This window comes from Micrasema longulum, unplaced genomic scaffold (assembly GCF_059751315.1).
Source record: "Micrasema longulum isolate JH-2025_06_02 unplaced genomic scaffold, ASM5975131v1 h1tg002350l, whole genome shotgun sequence".
Classification (NCBI taxonomy): domain Eukaryota; kingdom Metazoa; phylum Arthropoda; class Insecta; order Trichoptera; family Brachycentridae; genus Micrasema; species Micrasema longulum.
In genome coordinates, this window is record NW_028279500.1 from 43,567 (window position 1) to 55,972 (window position 12,406).

At 31.3% G+C, this 12,406-nt stretch overlaps 1 protein-coding gene across 1 annotated transcript in view; it reads left to right on the forward strand.

Annotated features, from left to right (window-relative positions):
• Positions 1–936: 936 nt before the first annotated feature.
• The window catches only part of LOC148272379 (uncharacterized), a gene marked incomplete at its 3' end in the record, with an annotated part of 131,328 nt that continues 119,858 nt past the window's right edge, over positions 937–12,406 (forward strand). The window contains exon 1 of the mRNA XM_088240121.1: positions 937–1,275. Coding sequence (XP_088096247.1) covers positions 984–1,275 — 292 coding nt within the window. The remainder of the gene's footprint in view (positions 1,276–12,406) is intronic.

Genomic DNA, 12,406 nt, shown 5'->3' on the forward strand with positions numbered 1-12,406 from the left:
TTCAAATATGGGCAGAATAGTGAATGTTACACAGTGTGTAAAGTGGCCACTTAAACCAGCCAATGACAGGTCATAAGCCCTGTAAATGCCTAGACTTCCATATTCCCTTCTCAAAAATGTTTTCCTTCTCTGTTGAAATAATTTTAAATAGACCTTTACCATTTTGTTTTACTTTTGGTGCTTTAAAAAAAAAGGAAATTATGTTATGTTAACACCTAAAAACAATAAAAACAAAAAAAAAGTGTTTTAGCTTTGTAAACAATATAGAAATAACTAGAATATTAATAAATAATGAAATATGTTCTTGAAAATATCAATAGTTAAAATGAATAAAAATAAACAAATTATACAGGAAAGGAGATCTCTTATAATATGTAGACAATGCTTGAACAGGGGTGAGTGGATCTATCTGACAGTGGCTTGGAAATAGTAGGAGCTTTCAGTATCAAAAAGTAAATTTCTTACAGATCGAATTATAATTAATGTATTACTCAGTTATTTTCCATGGTGAATTTACTACCTATTTATTTTGTGTTAAAAAAGTCACAAAAGACCAAAGTCTTTTTTCATTTTTGTAAAAGAAATCAATTCTTAAACTCTTATTTTACAGGCTTGTCAGCTGGTGAGAAAAAGAGAATATGAAAGGAAAATATGAAAAATACTCCACAATATCCAGACCAATTGAGAAAAATATATTTCTTGGATTTTTTCTTGCGATTAGCAAGTCGAAATCAAAGATGTCTAAGTCAAAATTGAACCCGCGACGTTAGTTTCACTGCATTACGGCGCCTGTCTTAAGTTTGATAATTTGATATAAGGCCTTTTTATACAAAATTTAAAATTCCAAAAACTGTAAATGAACTTTTTATTTAAATTTAGAACGCTCTATGTATTATTTATTAATTTTAACATAATATTTTTTTTCTTTCAGATGACTTTTGAGAAAAGAAACCCGATATGACGTGTCTCTAATCAACTTCCATATGGCCGGACCCCGCACCATAAATCTGACTACGCCACTGCTCGCCCTGCTGGTGCTAGCCAATGGCGGGGCCGAGCCGGATGACGTGTCAAAAATAAAGCCCTCTGATTGGTCCGTTGCGCGCAGTGTCGCCTCGAGAGTTGTGGTTTTTTTGAAAGAGCAGTGTAGCGGGGAAATTTATAGTGAAAACGCGAACGGAGTGACGGAGGATTTTAGAGAAGGATTGTACAAGTATATGAAGAGGAAAAATGTCAGTCTGACAGATTTGGACGTGGCATTTCTACCTAAGATGGGTAAGTTTTAAAAAAATCTTTAATTTCGGTTTAAGAAAAAAAAAAGTAAATATATAGTGCCAACGTACTCGTATATTAGTAGTAGTATTAAAATTCTGGCTTTGACGTGTGCTGTGGATGCCTCATGAGAGCCTTACCCAAAATTACCTCTTCTCTACACGTGCGGGTTTCCGCAATCATGGAACGCCGTCGATGACGATTCTTCTGTTGTATTCTGTTGTATTCGAATACAACAGGTTGAAATTAGGAACAAGGAATTGACTCGATGGAAGGCAAGAGTGATGGCTGGCGGTCGCCTGAAGGCGACTGGTAATGTCCACATTCTACTCTTATGAGTGGATGTGGGAAAAAAGAACGCAGTACACTTTTTATGTACGATTTATACCTGTTATTTATTTTCAACGCGAAGAGGCTTGGAGAGATTTTGTTGGTAGCAAATGCTCAGCCTTTGTTAGGTAGTAAGATTAGTCATTTGCGAGTCTCTGCAATTTATAGAAGCCGATATTTTGAAGTAATGATAAATTGCTTGAAAAAGTTAAAAATATAAAAAACTTTGGATTAAGTATTATTTTGCAAGTTATTTCTACTATTTAAAAATAAAACATCATTTTATAAAAATGCTAAAAAAACCTTGTGAATCCAAAAAATATGTATTTAAATTACTAAACATCATTGACATATAACATATAACACATAGACACATTCCCTATAAAGTAAAATATTATAAAAAAGTAGTGACACGAGAACGTACCTACGATTATTAAGTTCTGTTTATTTATAACTAGCATGCATATGTTACTAAAAATTAAAGGATTCTCACTTTTGGTACATAAAAATATTTGTATTTTAAAGTTAACAATCAACATTCGTTTTTGGTGGATCCCAATCAGGTTCTTTCTTTAAATTTCCTATTATATCATAATTTCTACCTATTTATTTATTTTTACTGTTTTTTTAGGAAAGAAAAGACAATATTAACTCAAGTTTATTATATTTTCAAAAACGTAATTCTATTAGTGCACTACTGCAATTAAGAAGAGTTATCAATTGCGCCGCCAGGCGTAGTTTGACGTTTACAAAAAATAATATTTATATTTGAATATTAATTGTTTACGCTTTGTTAATAACTTATTAACAAATAATTACCGTTGAAAAGTAACACAATCCTTTTTACAACATTTATCCGAAAGGATTTTTACACGTTTTCATGACACAAGTAGTTTTTGTTTCGATTCTAAACGTCACGCCTAGCTGGCGGTCGAAAAACTCTCTTTTGATAGAGAAAATCCATAAGAAGTTTCTGAGATATTTATACATGAGAGAGAATGCCGATATTATCCTCAGCTCTATCCGACCGAGTTTCTCCAGGGTATGTTTGGCTACAACAGCTTAGAAACTAGAAGGAATGTGTATTTAACTTCACATTTTTATCGATTGTTGCGCGGTGTGATCGAAAATTCTGAGATTATGATGAGCATTGGTGTGTTTGTTCCTGATAATTACCTAAGCCAGCGTCAGAATAGATTGTTTCATATTCCAATATACAGGACCAACCCGCCGGTGGTTACGCTTGTTGGAAGGGCTACCGCTATGCTGAACAACATTGCTCTGGATGATGATCTGTTCCATGTATCCAAAGGGGTTTTCTGAAGCAGGATTCACCTACCACTTTGACAAAAGTCTATTAATGTATTTTTTTATAATACGTAGGTCTTGCATTTTAGTTTGTAATGTATCTATTATTTTCAAAAAATTGGATTGTAAGAACGACTAAATACGCGTTGGGATTGCATGAGCATGAGTTAACTGGCATAATTTTTTAGGGTTTAAGGAATGTCTATGTATTAATATGTCAATGCTTAACATAAAGACATTTAGACGTTGATAAATTGAGTGTCTCTTCGTATGTAAAATTTTAATAAGACTAAAATGGTTATAACAACGCTAAATCTAAATTATGAATTCTACCATCAAGAATATTATATTTTCATATTACCTATTGTGAGGCTTACTATCCCTTACTAAGAGGATTAAATTGAAATGTTAAGACAATGGAATAGTTCTGTAATGGTAACACAAGATTTATCGTTGTTATAAATTAATTAAATTATTATTTTAATATCAAAATAGGCAAACTAATCAGAGTTATAGCACTCAGAATGTTGGCAGTTAACGATAGTTTAGCGTGTGGATGCTAATAATAGAAAACATGGCTAAATAGGGATTTCTCGTTAAATAGCTTATATTTTATTCTGAGAAAAATATTCATTACTATTTTTAAAAACGTCAAAATAAGTGTGTTCGTGATGGACAAATTCAATTATGATAATTTAACAGTTTTGGTAACGGATTTACTGCATATTTTGTTGATTTCAAGAATTTATTCAGTTTTTATATAATACGAGCTGAACCCGGAAATGCTTTGCTTTTGCTCGTTTTGAGCATATACTCGTGTAAAGATTGAACACAACCGAACTTTGATATCAATTATTGTATTTATCATATTTAAATAAATATTTATAACGAAGAAAATAAAAAAAATAAAAATCCATAATAAACAATTGATCAAAAAAGCAAAACTATTAATACGCGCCTATAGGGAAATATCGCATACTACGAATGCCGATAAAAATATATGAAATGGGTTAAGAATAATTAACTGTATTTTTAAAATCAATATGGTTATTGTGGAGAAATGTTTTTATACACAAATTTAAAAAAAAAGTATGTCGCTAGAAAAACGCAACATGTTTGGCCTAGATGGTTGTGACGTCAAGATTCGTGTCGATAATGTCCTACACAAATTTGAATGGTCAAGAACAAATAAACATGAATCGTGACGTATAAGGGGCGTGGCCAACCAATGGAATGACTGGTTTTGTGAGAATTCAAAATTACAAATTAAAGAATATTTTTTTTACTACTAATAACTACCAATAATTCTACTGTTAAGTATTTCATAGACCTTTATTACTTTAAAAATGTAAAAAAAACCTGATATTTCTTTATTGTAAATATTTATTTTGCGTATCACTGCTCTAGTGCCATAATCCAGGATGGAAAACGTAAATATATTTGTATTTTATTTTTATTTTTATTTTTGTTTTTATTTTTATTTTTATTTTTATTTTTATTATTTTTTTTAAAATTTTATTTTTTTATTTTTTTGTTTTTATTTTTATTTATTAAGGAGAAACAACAGTTGTTATATAAGAATACAAAATATAAAAAATAGTACGTACATCCAGTTAAAGTTTTTCACAAGTATAATGAGAAAACAGGTTATACAGTAAAGAGAAAAATAATATATTATATAAGACATGAGAAAAAAAAAAGAGCTCTTAAGAAGGTTAAGTGATGAGGAAATAGAGTGGAGGGGTGGAGGAGAGAGATTTTCATAATATAGCTGACCAACTTGATATTATAATAAAATAAACATAATTAAAGGATATTAAGGTATAAGGAAAAGTCAGACACAACTTCTGTTATTCTTATTCTAATTCTTAGAGGTGGGGGTTAGTGCTATTTAAGCTCCTGACGTCACCGCAACCGGTGAAGATCTATTGTACAATGTTTGATTATGTCCAAATGCTTGCAGACTGGCTGGATTTTCTCCCTAGGGAGTTGTGCATATTCAAATTTATTTCAACAGAGAGGGAAAACATCTTTGAGAAGGGAATATAGGGAAGTCTAGGCATTTACAGGGCTTATGACCTGTCATTGGCTGGTTAAGTGTTAAGTTAAGTGAATGTTACACAGTGTGTAAAGTGGCCTCTTAATGTATATATTTGGATAATGTATAAAGCGCCGTTTTTGTGAAAATCACCCCAAGGGCGCTGACATTTGCCGCCAGCCATTGACAGGTCATAAGCCCTGTAGATGCCTAGACTTTTATATTACCTTATCTTAAATGTTCTTCATCTTTGTTGTAATATGTTAATATAAACAGCTCCCCGGGGAGTTGAATCCAGTCCTTGTCTACAAAAATTTTGCCAAACTCAAAATATTGTTGATAAATCCACGTGGTCCATGAAGAAGTATAGAAATTGAAAAAATAAGATTTTTAGGCGTTGCCTAGTATGTAGGTGAAATAATTCAATTAGATGAATCTCACCCGCATAAATAAAGGTTTCAGCTCTTTGACTTCACAAACATCAACAGATTAAAGAATTGAAGGAATAAAGATGTTCGAATATGGTCAGAATGGTGAATGTTACCTAGTGTGTAAAGTGGCCACTTAAACCAGCCAATGACAGGTCATTAGCCCTGTAAATGCCTAGACTTCCATATTCCCTTCTCAAAGATGTTTTCCCTCTCTGTTGAAATAATTTGGAAGATCTATTGTGACGAGTCCCCGTAAATAGTTCTCGCCCTCTATGTCCAGGTCTCTAAAGAGCCTGGCTACTGTGTGGAAGGCGAGAGTTTACATTTTGCTAAATCTCCCCCCCCAAGCCCAGATCCGTAAAGTATCGAGCTATTAGGTAGAGGGCGAGCTCTCTAATATCCTCAGGTTTGACTAGTGGTCCCCCTAGGATGAGGCTCCTTTCACGATGTAAAGCATCACATTCACATATAATGTGGATAGTTGTTTCCTCATCTGCACCGCAGAACCTACATCTAGAAGTTTCGGGAAGGTTCATTCTAGCAACTGACTCGTATGTTAACACCCAATACAAAAATGTGTTTCAGTTCAGTGTTTGTTCATTTAGTCAACATAGTCAGGTCTTTGTTTATGTCATTGTTTGTTAATACGTCTGTTTGATTTTTATAGAATAGTCCAATTTCGTCGGCATACATAATATTTTTTTCCCTTGAAATTGTACAGCGACAAATCATCAATGTATAAAATATATATAATATTGGACCCAAAATAGATCCTTGTGGTACTCCAAAATTTACTGTTGGCAAAAGGCTTTTTTTTTCATTTACATATGTATACTGCTTCCGATTTGCTAAGTATGATTTTAATAGTTTACTTTCTTGAAATTTTACTCCTATGCCGCTTAATTTTTTTATCACGGTCTTAACGTGAACCGTATCGAAAGGTTTTTTAAAATTTAAGATTACTCCCGTGATTGGGATCCCAGTATCCATGTTGGTTTGAATAAAATTTATTAAATTTACTAGGGCTCTTCGGGTTTTTTTTTTCCTGAAAGCCATGTTGATTGTAAGTTAGTATTTTATGATTTACTTCTGAATAATTTTCTGTCTTCTAAAGAAATAAACTGGCCATAAAAATTGTTTCATTTACATGTGGTAAAACGTTATTTAATTGCAACTTGCAAGTTAGATAATTAGTTATTTAAAATAAATTTGTTATTCCAATCACTATTGTGCGAAGTGAATGTTTATACAGAGATTTTCTTTATTTCCATAATGCGTTATCCTTTACCCTTTAAATTGCGAGCATAAAGTTATATGATGGCATTATAATAACGTGCGGGGGCTCGCGCCATATGTCTACCTTTTCAAAAGTGATTCCCAAAGTATTTTCGAAACTTATAACCTCCCCTGATCGACTAAACCGTTTTGCTCATCATAACGGAATCGGCAATGGTCTTTTTCGGGTAATACTTTGGAAGTAAAGCCGTATTCTTAAGCTGCTCTACACTATGTGAAATTCTGATAAAAATAACTTATTTTTACACGGTTTCGAAATATTTATTTATTTATTTAACTTTTTGTACATAATGTTATTTGTACATTGGCGGGCTTATTGCCAAATGGTAATTTCTTCCAACCAACCAATAAAATAAAAGTTTTTTTTTATAATTCAAGTTACAGAACATATTCAATAGAAAAAAAAAATTAAAAAGCTAAACATATATAAAAATAGAAATAAAAGAATTTGTGTATAAATTACCTTAAATCAAATTTATTACTCAACGGGAAAAAGGAAAAAAGAGGAAAGAGGAAAGGAGGAGAGATTAAGGAAGAGAAAGGAGATATTTCTTCAGCCCTGATTTAAACAGAGATAATGTAGTAACATCTTTGATCGGAGATGATTCCACAGTCGAGCCGCGTGGACACTATATGAGTTAGAGAAGAAAGAGGAATTGTAGATGGGTATTAAGAGAGTGCCTTGAGAATTAGAACGAAGAGGTAAACCATGAACTGATAAGCGTTGGCATTTTTCACGCACGTATATAGGAGCGTTAGGACTATGAAGTACATTGAACAGAAGTGAGAGGGAGTGATAGTCTCTCCGCTGTCTGTTTTTGAGCCATTTCAGTTGCCTACGATAATCAGATATGTGGTCATATTTCCTAAGACCAAAAATGTACCTTATGCATGTATTCTGAAGTCTTTCAAGTTTATCTAGTTGCTCACAGCTTAAATCAGTCATAAAAACATCAGCGTAATCTAGAATGCCAGTAGTAATGCTTGTACAAGGGTGCATTTAGTATTAATGGGTAAGAATTTTTGCAACCTAAATAACACGGCAAAAGCGAAATGAAAACTTTTAAACAATAATTTAACAATACTTAGGTAATAGCGTAATAATAGGTAATAGCGTAGACAATACTCCTACTTAGGACAAAGGCCACATAATATAATGTCAGAACCATGAAAATGCTGTAAGAGCCGCAAGCTAAGGAAGATACTGACTACTTTCATCAGTGAAATTGGTCGCAGGGAGTCTGAGGGGTTGATAATGGCCAACGTTTGTTCTAATTTAAATTGTGAATATACATTTTTTTGGTTGATAAAATTTTAAATGATCCTCATTACTTTTTCCTTTGTTTTAATTTTTTTTTACCGTGTTTTTTAAATATGTTTTTTACCATATATAAATATGTATTTTTCATATACTGTCTTTCACTTTGTTTTTTGTTTTAAATACATGTTATAGTATGTTTATTAAAAATACATTATATCGAACGGGAATCGAACCCGGAACCTTCCGTGCGTGAGTTAAGCGTCTTGACCACCACACTACGAAGGCCGCCATATATATTTTACTATGTTTCCTACTATGTTTGTAGTTGTTAGTCCATATTTTACTTGTTGTTTAAATATGTTTTTTACTATGTTTACTATGTTTTAATATGTACTTAACTTTTTTACAACTTTGTTTTTACTATGTCTACTACCTTCATTTATTTTTTCTTTGTATTTATCACTTTTACTGTCATAAAACTGAGTAAATAACCCTAGTCAAAGCTACTTTGAATAAAAATTTTGATTTTATCTCAGAGTAATAATTCACAAGAGAAGCCCTTTAGCAATATTGCATAGAACAAAGGAGTTACACATTTTTGGTTCGCTTTTAGTTTAACAACAAATGGGTTACTAACGGTTTTGGTTTGTGCTCAATTTGGAATTAACACTGTATTCCTTCACTGTCTTGCTGGAAAACTAGTGATCGCGCCACTTGCCCGTTAGCAGTTGCACGCTCGAAAATTGCTGATTCGCGGGATGCGTGATCCTTTGTTCACTTTGCTACAGAACCCTAAATACAATGATTGTAATTCCTACCTTATTCTGGGTTCTGGCACCTCTATTGCTGGTACTTCTGTCGCGGCAGTCAGGATCAGATCCAACCTTGCTGCCAGGAAGGAGGGGCACTTGACGAATTATACACACAGTAGATTTAATACTGATTGATGGCAAAATATCTTTTTGCGGTCGCAGTGAGAATATGATAAATCACATGTGCACACGGTCGGTTCAGTCGTTGTTCTGGCGCCGGAACAATATAGGTACCCACGGTAGGAAAAATGCAACATCTTATTTTATTGGTTGGTTGGAAGAAATTGGCATTTGGCAATAACCCTGCCAATGTACAATTAACATTATTTACGAAAAGATGAATAAAAAAAAGTAAATCTTATTAACTCCTTAACTTTAAGAAACTCAAAATATTATTGAAGAAACCAACTGGTCCCAGAAAAAAATCTTTTCAGGCATTATCTAGTATGTGGTTGAAATAATTCAGTCGGGTGAATCTTACTTTTTTAATGAAGTTTCTGCTCTTTGACTTCACAATCAACAGTTAGGAGAATTTAAAAAATGTTATAGAGTGTGTAAAGTGGCCACTTAAACCAGCCAATGACAGGTCATAAGCCCTGTAAATGCCTAGACTTCCATATTCCCTTCTCAAAAATGTTTTCCCTCTCTGTTAAAATAGATTTAAATATAATTTTAGTTCTGTCTTGTTTAATTTGAAAAAAAACGTACAGAAAATACTTTTGATCAATATATATTAATGAAACTCTGTCGTATGGAACATATTTATTCCTCATCTGCCCTTGTAATCCTCTTAGCTATCCATTTATGGACTAGAGTTTTAAACGCATTGTTATTTATTTTACTTACATATCTCTATACTTAACCAATTATAAAGTTTAAATGCCAGAATATTGTAATGTCTCTGTCTGTAGTTTGTTTCTGTCTTTGGTAATAGAAGTACTGTTTTTTGTCTTATGACATATTATACCAAGTAATACCCAAACCTTCATATTACCTTCTAAATCTCCGTGGAAATATTTTGAGAAAATCAATTCAATTTTATGTTATGTTTAAATCCTTCATTAAAACTGTTTTATTTAATTTACTTCCTAGTCGTGAAAAAATAACCCTTGATCTAACATTTTATGAGCAGAAGATCACAATGTTATGTCTGGGGAAGAAAGCTCAGCCTTTCGTTTTAATATCATCAGATAAGGGATAAAACACCCGTAGATAGTTATTCGTTTATGTTTTGTGTTGTGTTATTGGTGTTTTTATTTACGCCTTTTTAATGTTTCTGGTTTCATACAAAATTTCTATTATTATTCTATTATATTACATAGATGAAATAATCATTGTGGTTATCAAGCATTTTCTAAAATTACAACATTGGTTTATTTTATTTTATTTTATTAGGGAAATCAACAGTTCTACATACATATTTTTAGTAAACAAACAGATATAGTGTATAAACTCAGAACTAATAACAGATTTCCACATAGTATACAAAGTTAGTAAAGAAAATATATATTACATATCAAATAAATACACACAATTTATACATTTAAAAATGTTATTTTCAAGTACTCAATAATCAAAGATTTTTTAAATATTAATTTTAAGAACATTAAGTTACTGTAAATTGGGCGGGATAAGGACAAAAATGCCCGAAGAGAGGATAAGGAGGGGGAAGGGGGAGATGTACATATTTATTATTATAATGTCTACTAAGTTACATAATACATAATACAATACATAATACATAATACATTACATAATACATAATACAGTTTTTTAACCTATCTCCAAGATTTACATTTATTAATGGATTTTTGATAATCAAAAGGATTAATATATAATATGTTAACATTATTTTAAATACATTGAAATCTTTGTTGTAAAAAACCTGGGTATTAAAATTGACAGGTCTCGAAACGATTTCATATAAAACTGAGCGCATTATACATTTGAGGGTATAAAAAGCAAACTACCAACTAAACCAAAACGGAACATTAGTTATTGATACTAAAATAAACTATAGATAAAAACCTACCAACCTAAATAGTAGCGTAATTCAAAACCGTCTCTTAATTTTGTAAAAATAGATTTCAATTATACTTCTTGATACCGCAAACTTAGCATTCTTCATTGAGTTGGTAAAGCATAGTTGGAAATCTAACAATTCTTTTTTAAAAGTATTTTGCAAATATCTCAGATCTCTTTCGATTGAGATTTCGAAGTTTGCTTCTCATACCCTTTTTTCATCCCACTTGTAAGGAAAATACGAAGACTCGAAGACTTGAAATGCTTCTATTATACTATTCACAGGCAAATTTTGTTATGACATACGGTGCAATTGCCCGAGGTAGTTGTTCCAAGACAGAGTTGAACCCAGCAGCAAAAGCGCAAAAGTCATCGATAATAATGTGATCAAAAAGGAATGTTTGGTCAGCTCAATATCTTTCAGGCTTTGTACACTGATAACAGAAAGAATTAGTGGACTGTATAGCAATTGTACTCACTATTGAATTCTTCCGTTTGTTTCTTTTATGAAGCACTTCACTTTTACTATTGTACGGATACCAATATCGTGTAGATGTTGATAAGATTACTTTTTATTACTTTCTTACTTTCTTATTTCATTTACATTTTTTAGATCTTAATTTTAATATGTACTTTTAATTTTCTTATTAATTATTTTTTTTTTTTTTTCTTCTGTAGATATGAATTGAAATTCTCGATTTACTTTACTTTGTTTAATTTATTTTTTATCTTGTTTTGATTATATTTATGAGCACACACTATTTATATATGTGTCTATTATTATTATTGTTTTTTTTTTCTTATATTTAAAATATATTTAAGTAAATTATTAATTTTAATTGTATTATTTTACTCTATTTTCTTACTTTAAAAAAAAATCTTTAAACTATTTTTATGTTTATTATTTTATACGTATACAGTATTATGTCTGTACTCTTCTTATTTGATTATTAATTAAAACTAATGTCTGAGCACCCGATGACAAACTATTATTGAATAGTTAATCGGGACAAAATATATCTTAATACTTTGTTTTCTTTATAATGTATTAAAAAAAAAAAAAATGAATATTGAGGCTGTTTATTGAACACTAGTTTCATTTTATCATAAGTGTGCAGATTTAGGTATGTAATAAAGATTTATCACAGTAAGACATTTCATAAAATAAAATAACATAATAAGATTCTGAAAAAGCCTTAGAGATACCAGATTGATTCACCATTCAAGGAATTTCAGTGCTCGATATCAGAAAGCAATATTTCCTGAAACCAGTGGTGGTTACTCGTACTGACAGAGACGCATAGCCATTAGTTTCTCATCATGACGAGACTCGGAGATCTAATAGCAATCTCATTACTCGACAAATGATGAAACTTCTTTAGCACAGCGACAATACTCTTACACAGGACAAAAAACATATAACATAATACCAAATCATTATTATTATTTTTATGGATAACTTATATAGCGCTATTTTCGTAATATAATACCTCAAGGGCGCTTTACATAGAGATTCTATAGATAAATAAATTTAATTGAAGCTTTCAAATTTGTAATTTAATTAAAACATCTAATTTTGTTATCACATCCTACGGATTTATTCAAATGATTTAGAGAACAAGTGGGTTTTAAGCTT